This window comes from Sander lucioperca, chromosome 22 (assembly GCF_008315115.2).
Source record: "Sander lucioperca isolate FBNREF2018 chromosome 22, SLUC_FBN_1.2, whole genome shotgun sequence".
NCBI classification, from domain to species: Eukaryota; Metazoa; Chordata; class Actinopteri; order Perciformes; family Percidae; genus Sander; species Sander lucioperca.
Window position 1 is genome coordinate 22260015 of NC_050194.1, and position 19916 is coordinate 22279930.

General features: G+C 40.6%; 1 protein-coding gene across 43 annotated transcripts in view; it reads left to right on the forward strand.

Annotated features, from left to right (window-relative positions):
- The window catches only part of LOC116061495 (ankyrin-3-like), a 172946-nt gene that overhangs the window by 40887 nt on the left and 112143 nt on the right, over positions 1-19916 (forward strand). For 20 of the 43 annotated variants that reach the window (XM_035997564.1, XM_035997589.1, XM_035997590.1 and 17 more), the window contains exon 1: positions 11207-12014. The exons of 2 other annotated variants lie outside the window; for them this stretch is intronic. In XM_035997564.1, the coding sequence (XP_035853457.1) occupies positions 11898-12014 (117 nt within the window). In that variant the 5' untranslated portion in view covers positions 11207-11897. Of the gene's footprint in view, positions 1-11202; positions 12015-19916 lie in introns of those variants that run through there. 21 more of the 43 variants (XM_035997577.1, XM_035997576.1, XM_035997573.1 and 18 more) reach the window with 6 other exon arrangements.

The following is a 19916-nucleotide window of genomic DNA, read 5'->3' on the forward strand; positions in this document are numbered from 1 at the left end:
ATGCATATATTATATAAATATTTGGAACAAAATTGATGAATGATTAAAGTTATTTTCAAGCAAAAATGTTCTCTGGTTTCTTTTGATTGCAAACTGAATTTCTTTTTTTTTGTTTTTTGTTTTTACAAAACAAATGGTTTAAAGACGTCATTTTTGGCAATTCTTTTATTATTTTCTAATGAACTATGACATAATGAATTGTTACTTGCAAGCCTAACCTGGCAGCGTAGATGGTGGTTGACAAATTGGAGCATCGACAACCTTTAGGTATTCCCATTTTTATAATGGTGTTGAATAATCACTAACAAAGTAGCATATCTTCTGTATAGGACAGTGCGCAGTAGACTACAGAAAGAAAAAAAATAATATCACATCACACTGTATCTGTTAACATCTGCATCTTCCATTATGTCTCATATTTAACAAGAGTTTTGGATGATTGTTCTGCTTTGGCATTGGAGAATGAATCTGCTGCCGTACCACTGGAGGACAGAGGGAGGGTGCATGTATAATTCCCACCATTACAGCAGTCTGCCCTCATGAACTCAGCTGTGTTGTTAATGGTCATTTATCTCTTTTTATGGATTGTCTGGGCCGGCCACACCCAAACTACCTTTCGTCCTAACATGATCTAATCCTGCAGGCCAGCAGACTGCAAGCATCACCCAGCAGCCACTTGAATATTATATAAGAGTATTATGCACTTATATGTTTCCTTATCTAGTTTTTAAGTCCATTTACAGACTGTCAGATATCTGGATTCTTCTCCGTCAGTGTTGATGGAGTGAGAGAGGAAGAAATTAAAGTGTGTGAGAGCGACAGAGACCGCCAGAAAGAGAGTTACAAAGACGATATCAGACAGAACAGAGAGCGAGGCCATGTTACGTCGGAACAATAAGAGCACTTCTTAGACGTGACAGCTGAGAGTCTCCTCGAGTCTCCAATACTGGGGTTATGAGGCCAATACCCATATTGATAATAATGATGAATAATACATCGTTCCATACAGAAACACTCAACATAAGAACATCTCTCCTTTCTGAAAGAAATGGTGGCTCTAGTTTAGTAGGTGTGTGTCTGCATGTGCTTAATGCTGTTAAAGCAGCATTCACTATTGTTTTGGCCACTTGGGGGCAGCTGAGCACGCTGTCAACTCAAATGTGATACAGTAATATCTCCTCACAAAGTTTTTATGGCAAACTTGCTAGCAAAGCAATGTTGGCATTGATTTAGGATCGTGTTTGTGTCCACCTGATGATTGTTAGTCAAATAGTCACTCTCCTTTAAGCTCTGTTTTGGTCTCCACCGTCTCCTAAGAAAAGTTTCTGGCTCTTTAGCTGCTAAATGCTCCACCATGTTTATTAGCTAGTCGCTAACTGTTCTTGCATGCCGTTTGCTGGTGAGCAGGTACAGCTATCAGTGCTTTATCGCTGAAAACGGCTGCCTCCTGCTGTTGAAAATTAGGTTTATGAGAGCAGTGAGACAGAACTAAAACATTGAAGTTGTGGGCTACAAAAAACAAAACAATGAGCTAAAAGAAGCTAAAACGCTCAGTAGAACTGAGGATGATAGTTCTCTGTAGTTTCATCTCAGTGAGTGACATCTTTTACATTACACATAGTCATCTGTCCCAATGTTAATACTGTATACAATTATTAATCAATGCAGCTTCAAATCCCACCTGGTTCACTTGTTATTTTCATCAGGCTTGACCTTAAACACACATTTACACACGGAAGCTGTGATTCGGGTGTAATTGGAGACATTGCACTCAAGGAAGTCTGTTTTTCTGTCATTTGTTCTCCCACAGATTGATCTGAGAGACAAAGGGCCTGTTTTCAATAATGAAATGTTATACAATATTGCCTTAATTTAGGGTTTGAAGACTGAAGGGCAGACGCATCTTGCAGCCTTATAGTGCCCTAAGATTGGCCTAAAATATGCTGGTCTCTGTTTGTGTTCATTAGTGCAGGCCTATCAGTTGCAAGGCTGTCTGTGCCCTCACACACTGATATACAAATAGAGAGGGAATAAGTGCAGGAGCGCAGCTGTTCGACAATAGGACTTCCGTGTGTCCTGTTCTTAGTGTTAAGGCTCAACAATCAGCAGGATCACTGTTTTGACAAGATAAAGAACAAATGGAGCTTGGTATTGGTAGCAAAAGAAAACTCGGAAGAGACTCTTAAAGATAAATCACACCAATACAGGGAACCACCACACTATTGTATCCTACATTTCATCTTTAAAACTTGTGAAGAAAAGCTGCTCGTGTGGTGAGATGGTTTTATTTGCTTCAGCTCAGCTTTTGAGTTTTCTCTTAAGAGGATTGCATTATCTGGCACTAGCAAAGTCTTTGTTCTTACCTTATCAGCATGTGTGCATCTCTGTGAGTGCACTAAGTTTTGTATACTCTTTGTTATGTACTGTATGTGTACCTGCTGCAACAGAGAAGAGTGTCCCATATTTGTGTTCAGACTTGTTATCATATACAGTGCTCAGCATAAGTGAATACACCCATGCTAAAGTTGACTAAAATACAGGGGGCATAAGTATTTTAAGTACACCCCTATGTTAAATTCCCATAGAGGCAGGCAGATTTTTATTTTTAAAGGCCAGTTATTTCATGGATCCAGGATACTATGCATCCTGATAAAGTTCCCTTGACCTTTAGAATTAAAATAGCCGCACATCATCACATACTCTTCACCATACCTAGAGATTGGCATGGTTTTATTTCAGTTAGCCTAATAGCTGGTTTGATTTGCATTGAGAGATGATCTTATGGAAAGTACCCCATGCCAATCTCTAGGTATGGTGAAGGGTATGTGATGATGTGAGGCTATTTTAATTCCAAAGGCCAAGGGAACTTTATCAGGATGCATAGTATCCTGGATCCATGAAATAACTGGCCTTTAAAAATAAAAATCTGCCTGCCTCTATGGGAATTTAACATAGGGGTGTACTTACTTATGCCCCCTGTATTTTAAGGAAGAACATTCATTTATTTACGATACATTATTCATTCACAAAGAAAATTGGTGTCCTTAAAGGTTGGATATTTCCTCATTTTTTTCAATTAAGGCATTAAGATCAATTTCCAAAAGATGATTTTTTTATTCATTTTTTTAGTCAACTTTAGCATGGGTGTATTCACATGTGCTGAGCACTGTAGTTAGGGTGAAGAAGTACACTAAGTACTGACACCAAGCTATATGAATTCTAAGTTTCTATGTGGAGCTTGGAGTCACAATGAAGCCGCATGTTGAGAGGATCTTAATAGCATCTGTACTTTCCTGTGGAACCAGGATGTTGTGGTTCGACATAATGCAGGGTAAATGAGTGGGATATCATGAGATTTGACCAACAAGATGGAAATGTTGTTTTGAATTTCACTGAGCTCCAAACGGATTAAGGGAACCACGTAGGACAATACAAGTGAGTCATAGAAAATCACATTAAAGTAATTCCGTGAGGTATACTTTAATGGAACTTCACATTACACAATGCTAATGTCCTGACGCTGTAATCATTATCCATCTGGTGCTCTGTGCCGGCTGAAACTAATTTTAAAAAATAACTTTGATCCAGGTTCAGTGCTTAAACGCTTGCACTTCTTCTTGTTCAGAGGAACGTGTCCATGTTTGTGTGTTTACAAAGAATGTGGGGTTTAATTAGACCGGAGAATACAGAGGTGCAGTGGAACTGAATGCTAACATGATTAGCAACAAAAAATCATGCAGTAGGTGACAACTGTATATGTGCATGCATTAGTAGTGTTAGTATAGTAGTGTTTTTTTAAGGTATTACTTACTCAAAGACATGAACATATAGTTAAAGAATGATAGACACTGCATGCAAAAAAATAACCATTTGCCATGTGACTATTTGAACTCTCTGTCAAAAACCTAATACATCACATTCTCAATATGTCCCAGTGATACTTCCACGATGCGTCATTTGAAACAGTAAATTATTAGAAAGGATAGCTGAAGACAGGAAAAGGGGGAGAGAGAGAGGGGGGGATGACATGCAGCAAATGCGGTAAGGACTGAGACTCAGTATATGAGGCGCATACTCATCTATAAGCTACCACGGCGCCTCCTGTTTAATCTTAATCGTGTTCACTCAACATACCTAACACGCATTGACAAAGTGTTTGTGTGATTACTTACAAACTGAAATGAGCATCAATTTCAAAGCAGGATCAATCACCATGAAGTCAATTTACAGCTAAAGCGATCTGGCTAATGCAAGCCTGCTTTCAAACAGCCAAGAAAACTGCATGTTGGTGGCTTTAAACTCCAAAATGTCAAGAGCAGATCACATCAATTCATAATGAAGAAAACAGAGATGTAAAGAGCAACCACTACGCTGCTGCAGAGCAGGAAACGTTACACATGTTATATGACGAAGAATCAAATGTTGTGAAAAAGAAACATTTCCATAATAAAGGCAAAAGATCACGCACACTCTGGAGATGAAGAGATGGCTGCTGTTTGTCTTCCTGTCAGCTGGAAGATGCTAACTGGAGTGCTCTGCAGAGACTTTATTGATACAGGTCTGAGCTCTATATTCTAATTGAGCACTAACAGCAACTCATGGCAAATTAAATTTTACATCCACTGCAATTTAAATCTATTTACAGCACAACAGTAACAAGGGACTGCTGGGGCTGGTGCATGAAAATCACAGTAATTTTTTCAAACCTGAGGAAAATATAGGATTAAAACTAGCCTGACTGGCCTCGAAGGATTCATACATAAATAAGCCTCATTTACTGAAGTAAGTGAGATGAAGCAACATCCCACTTTATGAAGCGAGTGTATAACAACAACAATCCACTTGCTTCTAAACTGTGATTCTCTTTTCTCTCGGCGTGATGCTGCCTCTAAGTGGTGAGAAAAAGAAGTGCATCTAGTACACATTGTACTGTATCAAATACACTCAGCTGCCAGTTTATTAGGTACACCTGGCTAAAACTAATGCAGTCGAATACATAAATCCTACCTTCATTAAGTTTGTATTTTATGTGTCTTTTTTGTTGAAACTGTTGTAAAGAAGCGTTGATTTGTGGTCGTTTTGAAGGTTGCAGTTTCTGCTGCCATTGAACTGTATTGCAGAGGTGTTTCTATTATTTTGTTCACCCCATTTATAGTCAGTCAGCATAGGCTAAATCAGTGGTTCCCAATGTAGAGGTCGCACCCCTTTAAAGGGTCACAAGGTAAATTTGAGGGATCATGAGATTATTAATGGGAGAGAAGATGAAGAAATAACTGTCTGTTACACAAATGTGGGTTAATTCTTCAGACTCTCCTCTTCTGGTTTCTTTATGAAATCATTTGAAACGTTTTTTAAATGCAAACATGTGAGAAGCTTAGTGGGGAAATATATTTTTGGTGCAAATGCAAACCACTTACTGACTTCTTACTTCTGACAGACTTCTGAAATGGGACAAGGAGCCCCAACTAGACACTGACACACACTCCAAAAAGATTACAGTTTAAACTAAAATGAAGGTAGGATTTATTGCATCACTGTTGTATTAAACTGCAATAGTTTTAGCTAGTTGTACCTAATAAACTGCCAGTTGAATGTATGTTGTCTGTAGTTTCACTGACAAACTAAAAACATCACATTCTTAAAGAAATGCACACTGACACACACTTGTATTGCACTGACTCCAGCTCAGAGGCAGGAAACTCACATTTACTGTGGATTATCGCTATATTAGCTTCTAGTATTTATTAAGGCTGTAACTTGAGGGGCTAAAATTGCTCTCCACCCATCTCCTCCATCATGTATGCATAAATAATTCATATGGCTTGTGAACACCTGAAAGATTTAACATGTACTCTGTGAAGCTGTGAAAGGCATAGATTGCCACTAGAGGGAGCCAGTCACCACAGGAACAAAAACTGTAAGCATCAGTATTTGTGCATGTACATTTCTTTGTTTTTGAACGTTATAACCAATATTACTTAATTTTTCTGTTCTGGCTTTATTGTTAACTACTCTTTCACTATTTCCTGGGAAGGAAGGTAAACGTCACCCAGGTTATTGGCTTGGAAACAATAATGTATAATATATAATAATAAACACACTCTCACTCTTGTTTGCTTCCGTTCGTTGGGCTTTTACTGCCCATCCCTGATCCATTAGGCACAAACAAACACAACTGTCTACATTGGCATTCATGTCGAAATACAAGCTGGTGTCTGTATACAATGTGTGTGTGCGTGTGTGTGTGTGTGTGTGTGTGTGTTAGTGTGTGTGTGTGTTGCCTCACATTGTGATCAGCTCTACTTCTTTCCTAGTGAATGCCCTGGGATCTGTCTTAAGAGTTTACAGTGGCGTGTGTGTGTGGTTATGAGTGATTGTATGCTCATTTTTGTATTTAAAGCCTGTCAAAAGTGTGTTCTGTGTTTAAGTTTTAACAGGATCATGTTTTTTTTTTTTTTGTGCAAGTGTAGAGCCATGACAAGTAGTTGATTAATTGATTGGTTTAGGGACAGAAAATGAATTGCCAACTATTTTGAAAATTGATTAATCGTTTAATATTCTTGTTTGTCACTATCTTGTGTGCAGACTAGCGGAACAAGTAGTCGTTAAATAGATTCAGTTTTTTAGGTAATCTTAGCAAAAATGGTGTTTAAGCTTCTTGATAAGGAGGTTTACTGTTTTTTTTTCTGTTTTGTATTGTTGTAAATTTAATATATTTAGGTTTTGGACTTTTGGTCAGACAAAGCAAGCAAATCAAAAAAGTTGCCTTGGGCTTATTTTATAACGATTAATGGCAAAAATCTCCAACAGATGGATCGATAATTAGAATAGCTCTAATTCAGAAAATATTCCAAAGGACTTTGGTTGCAGGTCAACAGTTCACCTTGTGTGTGCATAAAGCGGTGAAACATATTGTCAATAAACAATGATGATTAAATCATTGTTTAAATCATATTTGTTTAGCAAAAATGATAAATGGTGTCTGCTGTTTCTAGCTTCTTGAATGTGAAGGTTTGAAGGTTTCTCTGTTTGGTACGGTACAAAAGAAGCTAATCAAAACTGGGCGTTTTTCACAATTTACTGACATTTAATACCAATTAAGCAAGCGCAAAAATAGATTTAATAGATGAATCTATATCTTAAATTAGCTCTAATTCGGACAAATTCCAAAGGACTGTGGTTTTGATTATGGTTGCAGGTCATCGGTTCACCTTGGAAAATGAAATGATGATGTTATTTATGTTCATGTTTTCATACATGAAATGAGCTTCAGTTCTCTGATTACCCCCCGAGCCCACGCTGTGTTCATCCTTCCAATAGTGCAATATTGTTGCCAGCACACACACTAACCACGACTTGATTAACTGCAGTTTCACGGTTGTATGCACCGAGCTGTTTGCTGCAGGCGGTGGTTAGCATTAGCAGCATATAAGGACAGAAAGATTGATGACAGAAAAAAACATAACAGCAACCGGGAAAAAGGGACCGGAAAGGATGTAGCAGGAGGTGATGAACAAGTATACAAAAGAAATACTGCAACTGACTGGCATCTTTGCTGCTGACCCACATCTGAAGCCTGACATTATTCCTGAGTTTGCCGTTTCCACTCCGAGCAGATCTACTGGCGAGGGAGGGGGAGACAGTAAAGTAGTCGACACCACCAGAGACAGCAAGTCAAACTCTTAAACCTTTAGACACCATCATCTTTTGTTCGCCTCGTTTTACATTTCTGATCCATGTACAGAGAAATGACCTGCTGTTAATCCCAGTTTCAGGACAGACAGAGAGTCTTTAAGGGCTAGTACATCCAAATCATAAGCTCCTCTTACAGATGGAGATAATGAAGGATTAGTCCAAAAAAATCCTATGACTGATGGCTTATTATGGTGTAGTAACTGGAGTTTGGCTTCTGATTAGCTTCAGATGTACAGTAGAGCTGGAACACGTTTTTAAGGATGTTTGAACGTGTGTAACAATAAACTGAGCACACCTAAAGATTGGGAATTACAGTCAGGCGGAAACCTTTTCTGTAGATGAAATAATGTGCACTTCACTGTAGGAACCCAGTTACACCTTACAATACATTTTATTTTGCCAAAGCCTTGCAGGTTTGAACAGATTAATAGCATCTAAAAACTTAAGCCTTTAGTGTTAGTTTAACCTTTGAGCAGCTGCAATCATTTCTCATTTCTCAGTTTGTACATCCTCGAATCCGTTCCTCGCCTCCTCTCCTCACGTCTTAATCCCTCCCACCTGAGACGCAAGCGGAGGAGGAGAGGAAGAGACATGAGGAGAGAGTTGAGGCAACAGGCTTTTAACAAAAAGAGATATCCGTGCTTCATCGCCGTCGTTTAAAAGCCACGTTAATTACATATGGCGTGCCGCACAGCTGCAGTGGTTTGTTTATGCCAGCTGTGTGTCACACCTCTTTTATACGTCACCGGTGCCGAAAAGGATACACCTGTGCATCCTCAATGCGCCATGGACGGCTGTACAAAATATCATGTCAATCCATCCAAGAGTTGTTGAGATATTTCCATCTGGACCAAAGTGGTGGGCTGACAGACCTTAGACATCTGAAAGAATATAACATCTTAATCAATCTATCGTCTTTGGGACATTAGCGAGACTCACGTTTCATTGACAGGATTTAAATACACAGTCATCATGTACAATTACGTGTAGAGTGTTGTTAGATGGTACAGTTAATGCCATTCAAGTCAGGTCCAACTGTTCATTCACTTTTTGGCTCACACCCAAAGGGAAATATCTGGAGCACAAGCTGTAGAGCAGATTGGCTGTTACGTGTAAAGGTTAATATGACATACAAAACAACCATTACCACATCTCCTGTGCTATAAATCATCCTCAGACATACAGTGAATAAAATATGTTAGGTTTTGTCATTTTAAGGCCCAAACTTTAGTTTAATTAACATAATATTAGAGTTAAGAACTCTAAAATGCTGGTTATTTGTTTGAGATATCATCTCCTCTCCTCTTTGTTATTGTCATCTTGTGGGTAGGACCTCCCTTTTCCATGTAGCCAATTACAGCTCGCTCACATCCCAGACAGCCAATAGCAAGGCTGCACTGCTGCCACATGTCCCTGGCTACAATCCCATCCCTACCATGTTGTTAATATTCAAAGGCTGCAGTCTACCGACATGAGCTCATAACAGCACTCCTCTCTCTCTCTCTCTCTCTCTCTCTCTCTCTCTCTCTCTCTCTCACTCACTCACTCACTCACTCACTCACTCACTCACTCACTCACTCACTCACTCACTCACTCACTCACTCACTCACTCACTCACTCACTCACACACACACACACACACACACACACACACACACACACACACATAGTGCGTAGGACTATCTTTGTGGGGACCCGTCATTGACATAATGCATTCCCTAGCCCCTTACCCTAACCTTAACCATCACAACTAAATGCCTAACCTTACCCTTAATATAGTTAAACAAGAACACACACACATACACACACACACACACACACACACACACACACACACACACACACAAACACACACACACACACCCTGGAAACACACAATGAGACATTAAAACATGCAGAGATGCATCTATAATCATCCTGAACACACTGACTCAAACTTTAAATTCCATCGAGGAAACCATTTCAGATCTTCTAAGAACATCTTGGTATTTTAAATAATTTGCTGGTATTAGTTCATGAGGCTTTGTTATATTCAAGTGTAGAGAAAACTCCTTTAGTCACCTTAGGCAGCGCTAGATTTTTTTTTTCTTCTCATTAATTTAAAGCTTTCTTGAAAGTAGCTACTTGCACAGAAATCATAATGGCATCCCCTTAAGGTATGATTCTCCCACATCTGAGTATATCAATTTATTGTGAATAATTCATTAGGATCTTAATAATTGATCCATAAGTGCTCAGCAGCCTGCATAAACCTTTCTTGTTTAGTTCTAAAACTCAAGTGGAACATGTTTGTGTTTATTCAAATCATTATTTTGAATTAAAACGTTTCCTGCTCCCTGCATCCAATCTGTAGTACAGTATTTCTCTTTTGTCTCGTGCAAAATGTCTTTGATATCCAAATTACTTACTGTAATTGTTTCAGCTATGAGGTCTTGCACGCTGTAGCCATTAATGGTACAGCACAATTTAATTTTTTATTTTTCTGGATTATATTTGAAAGAAATGTACACATTTTGACCTGATGAGGTGTAGTAGAGCGTATACGCAGGTATACAGGGTATACCCACCTCTTTGTGGTTTACAGTATACCCACATATCAGACAAAAAACAGTTGGAATATATATACTGTAAGAGAGTTTACCCACTTCCTCCTCTGCAACACATTTACCTAGTACAGTAGTACACCCACCTCATCAACTCTCACTACACCACTGTCGAAGTATATTGATAATGTCGTCAGAGGATTGCCAAAGCATACATCCTCTGGGAAACATTTTATGGCAACCCATCCAATATTTATTGAGATATTTCGGTTGAAACCAAAGTGGTAAACTGACCAACCAACAAGTCTAAAGTATATCTAAAACCAGGTTAGCATAGCTAAAAAATTCTAATTGCTGTAAAATCAAGCCTGTGTTGCATTTAAGATTTGACTTCTGATCTAAAATCTGTGTTACAATAAATAATCACATTTATATCAATATGGGTTTATTCCAGTATGACCAGTTAAAGATTCTGGACTTTTGGACTGGACTTTATACTGATTGGTTGTCACTCATTGCTGTGTCAGGTCTCAGTTCTACAATATGGGACTCAGGCAGGTTAAAAGAAAAAAATAGAAATCTGCGATGAAAATAAATGTAGCTCGGTGAGAGAGGAATTTATCGCCAGCTCTTGTTTTGTGAAGAACCATTGGGATCAGGACGGTGAAGAGGCTGAGTGAAGGAAGTTTCATAACAGGAGCATCATGGCTGCACACTTACTGCACACTGTGTTCTGCTGGACACCCAGTGTGTGTGTGCTGTAAGTATCCTGTGTGAAGTATCATCATCCTCCCTTTCTCTCTCTTTATCTCTCAGCCAGCTGGTACTAAGCAGAGGTATTCATCCATGCCTACTCCCTCCTTTTTTTCTTCTGTCCCAGCTGCTCCCTCTACCTCTCTCTGCCTCCTCCTTTCTCACCCCTCCTCTTCCTTCTCCTATCTCAACCTCCTTTCCACCGTCATTTCTCTCCTGTTCATATGTCCCGGCAAGACGTTGCGGACTGAGCGTGTGTATGTACATAGAGGATGGCTCAGTGCTCAGGTGCAGACAGCAGGCTCTGGTAACCAGCCAATCAGGCAGCAGGACCAGTTCATTTACCCAGACGACAGAGCACTCTGCTGGCTTAGGGGCTGGAGCTTGAGCCCCTGCTTGGACCTCAAACCCTGGAGCTCTAGTGATGTACCTGTAACTGTTTTTATACATTATTCCTAATCAGGAGGACAATTTCACCTGACTGTGGATAATATAAAAAAAATTGTTTTTGTAGTTGCTATAATTGGCACTTGTTTTGCACTTTGAGCACTGAGAAGTGGAAGCAGCTGCCTTCACAGCGGTGGAGCTTGAGGAGTATGTCCTGTCCCTGCCCTGCCCCAAACTGGACCTTTGCATCTGCATAGTGTGGATAGCTGCCGAGGGAGATAAAGAACAAAAGAAAGAGGGAAATCTTGAAAACAAGGAGAGGAAAATCCTTCCTCTCACACACCTGTGAGGGCTCCTTCTCCGAACAAAAGCACAGCCGAGGACATTGGAGGAACAAAAAGACAATTAGGAGCTAAGAAGAAAAGGCTAAAGAGGAGACTTTGGGTCCACGTTCCAGCCCTCCATTCATCCCTCCTTTAACCGTTTCCCACCTGTGAGGATTAATTGGACTGGAGCAGCATGGCGCATGCTGCCTCGCAGCTGAAGAAAAGGGCGGATGAGAACCTCACCGCGTTGGAGGACGAGAAGGAGAAGAAGAAGGCAGCAAGGAAGCGATCTCGCGAATTGAAGAAAAAGGTAGAGAAAGAGGAGGGAAGGAGAAAGGGAAAGTAATGGAGGAATGAGAGCTGACAGGGGAGAGAGAGAGAGAGAGAGAGAGAGAGAGAGAGAGACGTCGGTCTAGTGGAGTCGCTTTTGTCATGATGCAGCCTCCACATACACACACACACACACACTCACCCAGTGTAAAAGAGGGGTAGACCCACTGGGAATACTTGGGGGGGGGGTGTTAAAAAGACAGAGAAAGATGGATGACGAGAGCGCATAGACAGGGAAGAAAAGAAAAGATAACAGGATTAAGCTATAGAGGGCAAATTAGTATTTCAGGCAGTGGCCTTGCTATTAAAATGTGAAAGAGACAGTTCACTTGACTGCTAAATTCTTAAACATTTCCACGGTTGTCTTTGGTTCTTCAAAACAAAATCTTAAAATATTAAAACCTTTGTTATATCAAAAATCCTCTCTCACACACACTTTCAATTTGTTATAAAACCTTATTATATGTCCAGCTTTACCCCTTTTTGATAGGATGCTTCTTTCTGTGTGTGTGTGACTTGTCCTCAGTCACCCCCGCTCTGTTTCCATGTTAACTTTCTTGTATGAAAAATGTTTTTCTTTATGTTAACACACTTTAAAAACCCCACCTCTCCCGCTGTGTCTCCATCAGCTGATGTATAGGAATTGGAGTATTCTGGAAATGTGAAATGTGAAATGGAGCCAGACCGCGTCAGCAGTCACACCCTGCGGTTAGGTGTGGGCGGGTGGTTTTTGTGTATGTGTATGTGTGTGTGTTTTTGCACATGCGTCATTGTGCAAGGACACAATTAAGACACACACAAACATGCATGTAAGATAATCAATAGGTCTCACTTGAAATCAATTATCATTATCAGTGCAGAGACAGCTTCAGTTCACAAAACATTTTAGCTGAAGTCGACATTGGTGTGTGTGTGTGTGTGTGTGTGTGTGTGTGTGTGTGTGTGTGTGTGTGTTTGGCTAACTGTGATTGGGCCTACGGTTAAAAATAATTTGCCTGAGTGTGTACACGCTGACATTTGGCTTGTGTGCATGGTTTGTGTGTGTGTGTGTGTGTGTGTGTGTGTGTGTTGACTAGCCTGAGGACATCATTAGTCCGGGGTTAGCCACCTGTCACAAAGAGTCAATACCAGTGACCTCATTTGCATCAAGGTCAACATGGATAGAGAGGTGACTTCCTGTGGTCACAGGAAGTCTGTGGTGTTGTGCGGTAGAACTTAAGTTCTTTTCCGTGTGCCGATCTGACGCCCACATTCTGCTTTATGATGTATCATGCATAAGTTGAAGGAGCTGATTGATTACATTTCACTGGAATTGTACATTGTTGGATTAAATGTGATAAATAACATTTGATGTAATGATTGAAGTACTTGACAAGCACCAAGAAAGTGCTTCTTCTTTCATGCTGAGCTGAATGCTCTCAGCAAATGCCAGAAAACAACATATGTCTACGTTTAAGTCACAAATTCAGGACTCTTGTCTGTCAGGAGTAAACAGGGAAGTTGGGTAATGTTCTTATGAACTGCGTTTCTATCCACCTGTTTTTATGCACATTTTGGATTTGCACATATAGAAAGCTGAGTGGACATGCCTAAAATTTGAAACAAAATATTGCAAGAAAAGTTTTTATGCTTGGCTGAGGTGGAAAAGTTGGTGTGTCATTACAAGCAACAAATGCAGTGGAGTGTAAAAGCAACCAATGTATGTAACTTCCACTGAATAGACAAAATCATCAGAGCTGTGTGAAGCGAAGAAGAGACTTCCTCAAATTAATACATGAAACAAACATGAATGCCATATTTCCATCAAGTTTTCCACATCATTTTCATTTGTTTGAGGTTTCACAGGCGCTCTTTTACTTATGTCATATCGTTGTGCTCCCTTCCACTGCAATGGTTTAAGGTTATTGCTAGAATTGATGGTCCGGAGGGACGGCAATGGCATGGCCCGCCTCTGTTTGGTTGATCGGTTGGTGAGGTTTAGGCATGAGGAGTGAGATTAGTTAAGGTTAGGGTAAGAATATCACAGTAAGCCAATGACACCATTTTAAGGAAAATTCAAACCAACGACGATAAATTCTGGAATCTCTCCATTGAGGACGGTTTTCCCCTTCAGTGTTTTTAACTGGTTTTGAAATATGGTGTAGTGACTCGAGAATATTTGTATTTCAGTGTGTATTGTCTCAGAAAACGATCATGGATTTGTAATTAATCCCATTCGTGGATCTGCCATGGTTTCCACCAGTATTTTAAATTATATTACACTCAAATTTTGACACCAGTATTGATTTTGAAGGCATCATGATGGATCGATCCTCTTCAGCATGTTGGATGTGTAATAGATCTATTGCAGAGTGACGTGCTTTCAACAAACACTGAGAGGAATTTCAAGGCAGAACTCTTTTTGAATTTTGGCATTAAGAAATCAGAATAGCATGAATGCGACCGAGAACGGAGGAGGGAGGTTTGACCTTGAAGCTGTATGTTGAGCCTGTGTGATCACAGATTTATGGTTTCCCTATTAAGGCAACAGGTGAGGGAAATGTGTTGCTGTATTGTATGTGTATAGGGTGACATCAGCAATTTCTCTGTTTGTAGCGTAATGTTCTCATGAGGGTATCGGCTATCCTGGGATCACTCATGGTAAATCTATAAAGCTGTCTGCCCGGGGACAATTCTTGGCATCACTGTGCAAAAAATATCCTCTCCCTCCTGAGATTTAGCTCACCTCACGTCTCTATCTCTCTTACACTATCTCTTGGCTTTTTGTCTCTCTCTCAGACAATGTAGATTTAACAGATACAACGCTAGCCACTCGATGTCAGACCCTCTTTATCTTTCATGCACTCTCCTTCTCTTACTCACTCTCTTCATATCTTGAAGGAATATCTCAACTATTTGGAAAATATGTTTGCTTTCTTTCTGAGAGTTACTTGAGAAGATCGGTATTCAAGTTCGTGTCTGCGTTATGTAAAGATTCAGAGTCAGGATGTGTTAGCATAGCCTAGCTTAAAGACTGAAGGCAGGTGGAGACAACTCCCCTGGCTCGCTCTAAAGTAAAAAAACAACTATTAAATACTTATATCTTATTAACGTATCTTATTAGTTTCACCTACACATGAACAACGACAGAAATGTGTCAGATGGGAGACTGTAGGGGGAGCGATTGGTTAGCTTATCTAGCCTACTACTAGCTAGCTAATCTGCTAGCATGTACTTCCGGCAGTTTGAGCTGTTATTACAATTACAGACAACACTGGCTGTTATAGTTTATTACTACATATTTAGTCTGAATTAACTATTGAAAAAGATGTTCATTTATTTATTTTTTATCTCTCATAATCAACGGTGAGAGTGTTTTAACAGTTGAACATGTTGGTGAGCACAGGTCTGGCAAACTCACGGTGACAATCTGTTTTGCCAACTCTTTTCCAATGAAAGTAGCTAGCACTAGCTCCAAAAGTCGCTAAAGTAGCTAGATGACGTCATTCAATCATTTACATATTGGTGACGTCATTCGACAATAATTTGCATAAAGCTTAATGGTTGTGTTTATATTAAATTATAATTATTACTTAGGTATATTTGAAGTAAAAAAAGAAATTCTACAAAGGGAGTGAGAAAGATCGATAAAAAATTCTCAAAGAAGACTGGCTTGGTTCTGTCACGAAGGACTGTATACCCAGGGCCAGGCCAGCTCAGCAGCATCTTTCTCCTTTCCCGTCCCACTGTCTCGTCTCCGCCGCAGGCAGGCAGGCCGATGGCCCAGCCTGGCCCCCGGACCCCTCCCCTTCCTACTGCCTGCGCAGTGCTGCTACACATGAGGAGAGAGCAGAGAGGGGGTAAGCCAGCCTGCTCCTCAGTCACAGAAGAACAGAGAGAGGTGCTGAATGTTTTGGCGGCCACAAGAGAGAAAGACCTTGCGCGCTTGCCAGACATTCATGTTTTTACGGATTAAACAAACAAGATATGGGTCAAGTCCGCTTTTTTTTACTTTAGCTAGGCTAGATATTTCTCCCCTACCTCCAGAATTTATGCTAAACTGGGCTAACCATGTCCTGACTCTAGCTCGATTTTATTAAAAGAATAGTTTCACATTTTACCAAGTATTCATTTTCTAGCTGAGAGTTAAGCGTGATTTATGCTTCTGCATTAAATCTACGCCGTGGCTACGCACGTAGGAACGTGGAGACATGGATCCTATGCCGTAGCCTGACATGCACCTCTCGAAAATGGAACTACACGTCGTGGCGACGTACGTCGCTCGGCCGTGGCTTGGTAGCGTTGCATTTCCCCCGACTCATTTGACCGCATCTCTCTCCTCCCTCCATTGTTGTTTACGTTTGTGTCGCTGCGTGGTACACGTGAACTGTCCACATGCTGAAAACGTGACCTGTCCTCATGCTGAAAACGTGACTGGTCGCATACGTGACTTCACTCCCCGAGACGCAAGAAGAAAGCAAAAATATATATTTTTACTAAGGAAAATGACAAAAATAGTAACGCACAGTGACTTGGATAAGTAACTTTAATCTGATTACTGGTTTGGAAATAGTAATGCGTTAGATTACTCGTTACTGAAAAAAGTGGTCAGATTAGAGTAACGCGTTACTAAGTAAGTTACTAAGTAACACGTTACTGGCATCGCTGGCATCCAGTGGCCAATGCTGTGTGCAGTACGGTGTGTTTATGGGTTCTTACTGGAAGCTGAAGAAACAAAAGCCATGTATTACGAGTACCACTGAGACCAGTGCACCATGCAACAGCTGCCATTAAAGCTATTAGCTGCATGCTTTAAATACCTACTATTGAACTACAAGACATGCTGTGTTTTTAAGTTGTATTAAGTTGTATTTCTTGTAGTGCAGTCAGTCATACTCATCAAATTGGTTGTCTGTCTGGATGCGTGGGTGACTGGCTGGTTGGCGAATTTACTTCTCTGCAGTCCGGCTGCCTGGCTGATAAAACTGCATATCACAGAGTCCGGCTGCCTGGCTGATAAAACTGCATATCACAGGCTTTAATATGCAATGCATTTCGGGGCATTATCTTCATCTTCTGTCTGAAGCATCAGTTGATTAGAAAACTGTAACACCAATATGGTATTTAGGAAAAAAGAGCCATCGTGCTGACCTTCCAAGGCAGTATAAAGAAGATTATATTTCTCTCAGCAGGCACTGAAAATTGGCAACAGGACCAAGTTGGTGTGTGTAACCAAATGGGCTTCAAGGCAGAGAAGTATAATGAAAACACTCAGAATTGCTGGCATTGTTTCCCCTCCTCCAGCTTGTTTACTTTTATCATTTTGGATCTCATGCTTTTAGTGATGGTGTGACTCCAGACTCTGATGCAATCGGTGGCGGCTTTCCCTCACCTCTACTCTGTCCTTTGCCTTAGATAACACTCTCTCTCTCTCACACACACACACACACACACACACACACACACACACACACACACACACACACATAGTCCACTTCACTCCAGACTGAAATATCTTAACAATTATTGGATGGATTGCATGTGCATTGGTTAATGACCAAAAAGCCTACCTGCAGAACTAACAACTGATATTCCAACTTCCTACTTTGTGTTTAGTGCTAATTAGCAAGGTAAACTAAGCATTATAAACTACATACCTGCTCAACATCAGCATGTTTGCATTGTCAGTGTTGCAATGAAGATAGATGGATGTAGACTCTTCTTGTTCTGTACTTTAAGGAAAATACAATTTCAACCAAATGAGCAAAATGATGTAGTTGAAGAGTAGATGACTGACTTTGCAGATTTTGTACTGCATCAACGTTTCATAGGAGGGGAGGGGGTGACATCCAACTAAGATTGCATACTGGGATACGACTTAGATGTCTATTATTTTGAAGCGAGGGGGGATGGAAACGCTGCTCCTTTTGAGGTTTAGTTTTGAGAAGGACTCGATTCTGGCTTCTTCTTTTTTTAATCTGCAGCCTCCACTCTGCTCCCCCCTTCCACCCTATCTCTCTTTATCTGTCTCAATACCGCCCTCCCTCCCTCCCTCCCTCCATCTCTGTCAGCTGGCAGAAGTGCATTGTTCTGCCACACTTCTGCTTCTGGGACTGGGGGGATAGCAGGGTACAACACACACACACACACACACACACACACACACACACACACACACACACGGGTCCCTTGGGACCAGGCATTGTACCACTTTCATCCCCTGACACTTATTTAAGCCAAGATTCATATTTGAAGCCCAGTCGTTCTTCCTGCTCTGTCTCTTTGTCCCCTTTACTCCACCAGATCTGCTGCCCATTTAAATTTCCGATGCTTACATTTCTTTTTTATTTCTTTCCATCGTTTCTGTATGAATACATAGGGACTTTACATTCATATAGTATATAGAAGGTTGCATGTTGCTTTTAAGAAAGATAATCTTGTCTGTTTGCAGGAAAAAAAAAGAATTACTACACTTTTTTGGAGGCGGGGGTGGGGTGGGGTGGGGGGGTATTTATGATAACAAGAACATGTGTAACTATTCAGAAAACTCTAAAAATCACACTTTTCTCACATTTTGTAAACCAAATGATTGTCAACATAATTGGCAGATTAATTGATAAAGGAAGTAACGATTAGTTTCAGCCTGTACGTCTAAATGTATTCATGTTGGCATTTCCTCAAAGTTTAGGTAAGAGATGGCAGAGTACTGCTGATTCTGCTGCAGATATTTACCACCACGTCTTTTTGTTTCACAGTGAGAGAAACATATGACAGATAAAAGAAAATGTGAGAACTGACTCCATAAAAGATCGACAATGAAATGGCAACATGAAAACCTCTCTCTCATTCTCTCCATTGTTACTGATTTTGGGTCGCCACTGACAGAAACTGAGCTAAAGAAACTTTTTTTCTGTCATCAAAAAGAATGCAGACTCATTTTCAAGATCAATGTTAAGTTTTAAAAAGGAAGGAAAACATGGAAAGCATGCACAAGAGCCGGAGAGAACCAGATGCCACCACTGACTATATCTGATGAGCACTCAACAAAGATGATAAAGTCACAAACGGGTAACCTAACAGAGGAGAGTGTGTTATGAATTATAGAATGACTCCATTACGAGGCAGAGGAGAAATGACAGCTGGAGTAGAGAGAAGATAGAATAGAGAGCTGGGTTGAAATCTGAAAGGAAAACAAAGGGATGGAGGAGGGTTGAGAAGGAGTGATGGGAAGAGGGGCAATGGAGAAGAAAAAGAAGGCAATCATATTTTATGCCACCCTCGCGGCACCAGACCTTCATGTTCACTGTAACATCGCTGTAGAGGGGGTTGCTGGGCCAGAGGATTGGTGCAGAGCCTGCCAAGCATCGTGATTGGTGGTTGGGGCACGACAAGGAGGGGGTTTGGGGGGGGGGAAACACATCCACAACATACTGCAAAAAAGAGATAGGGGAGAGAGAGGAGGATGAAATCAAATTTAAAATGAAGGGTAACGAGAGAAAGCATGCAGAGAGCGATCGAGGCGAGCAATTGATGAAGTGGCAGAAAAAGAGGAGGAAATTGGAGAGTGGGCAGAGAGAGAATGACGAGAAGATGAGGATGCTGTTAGTTAGGTCTTTTATCCCCCTTTCCTCTGCTTCCCTGCAGCTCTCTCTCTTCTCTCTCTAAAGTGGAAGATCGACACTAAGAACTGGGCCAGTCCATTCATTTACATGTACCCATACCCACACACTTGCATATCAGCAGATTAAACCCGTCTTCATTTCACTGAATGTCCTTTTCTACAGCCAGATTAGTGTTTAGCACAGTATATTGAATTATGTTTGACTGAAATGAGATGCCTCCTTGTTTGTATGTGTGCAGCTTTGTTGCTGCTGTACGTAGCAGAGTTTTGTTGTTTTGTTGC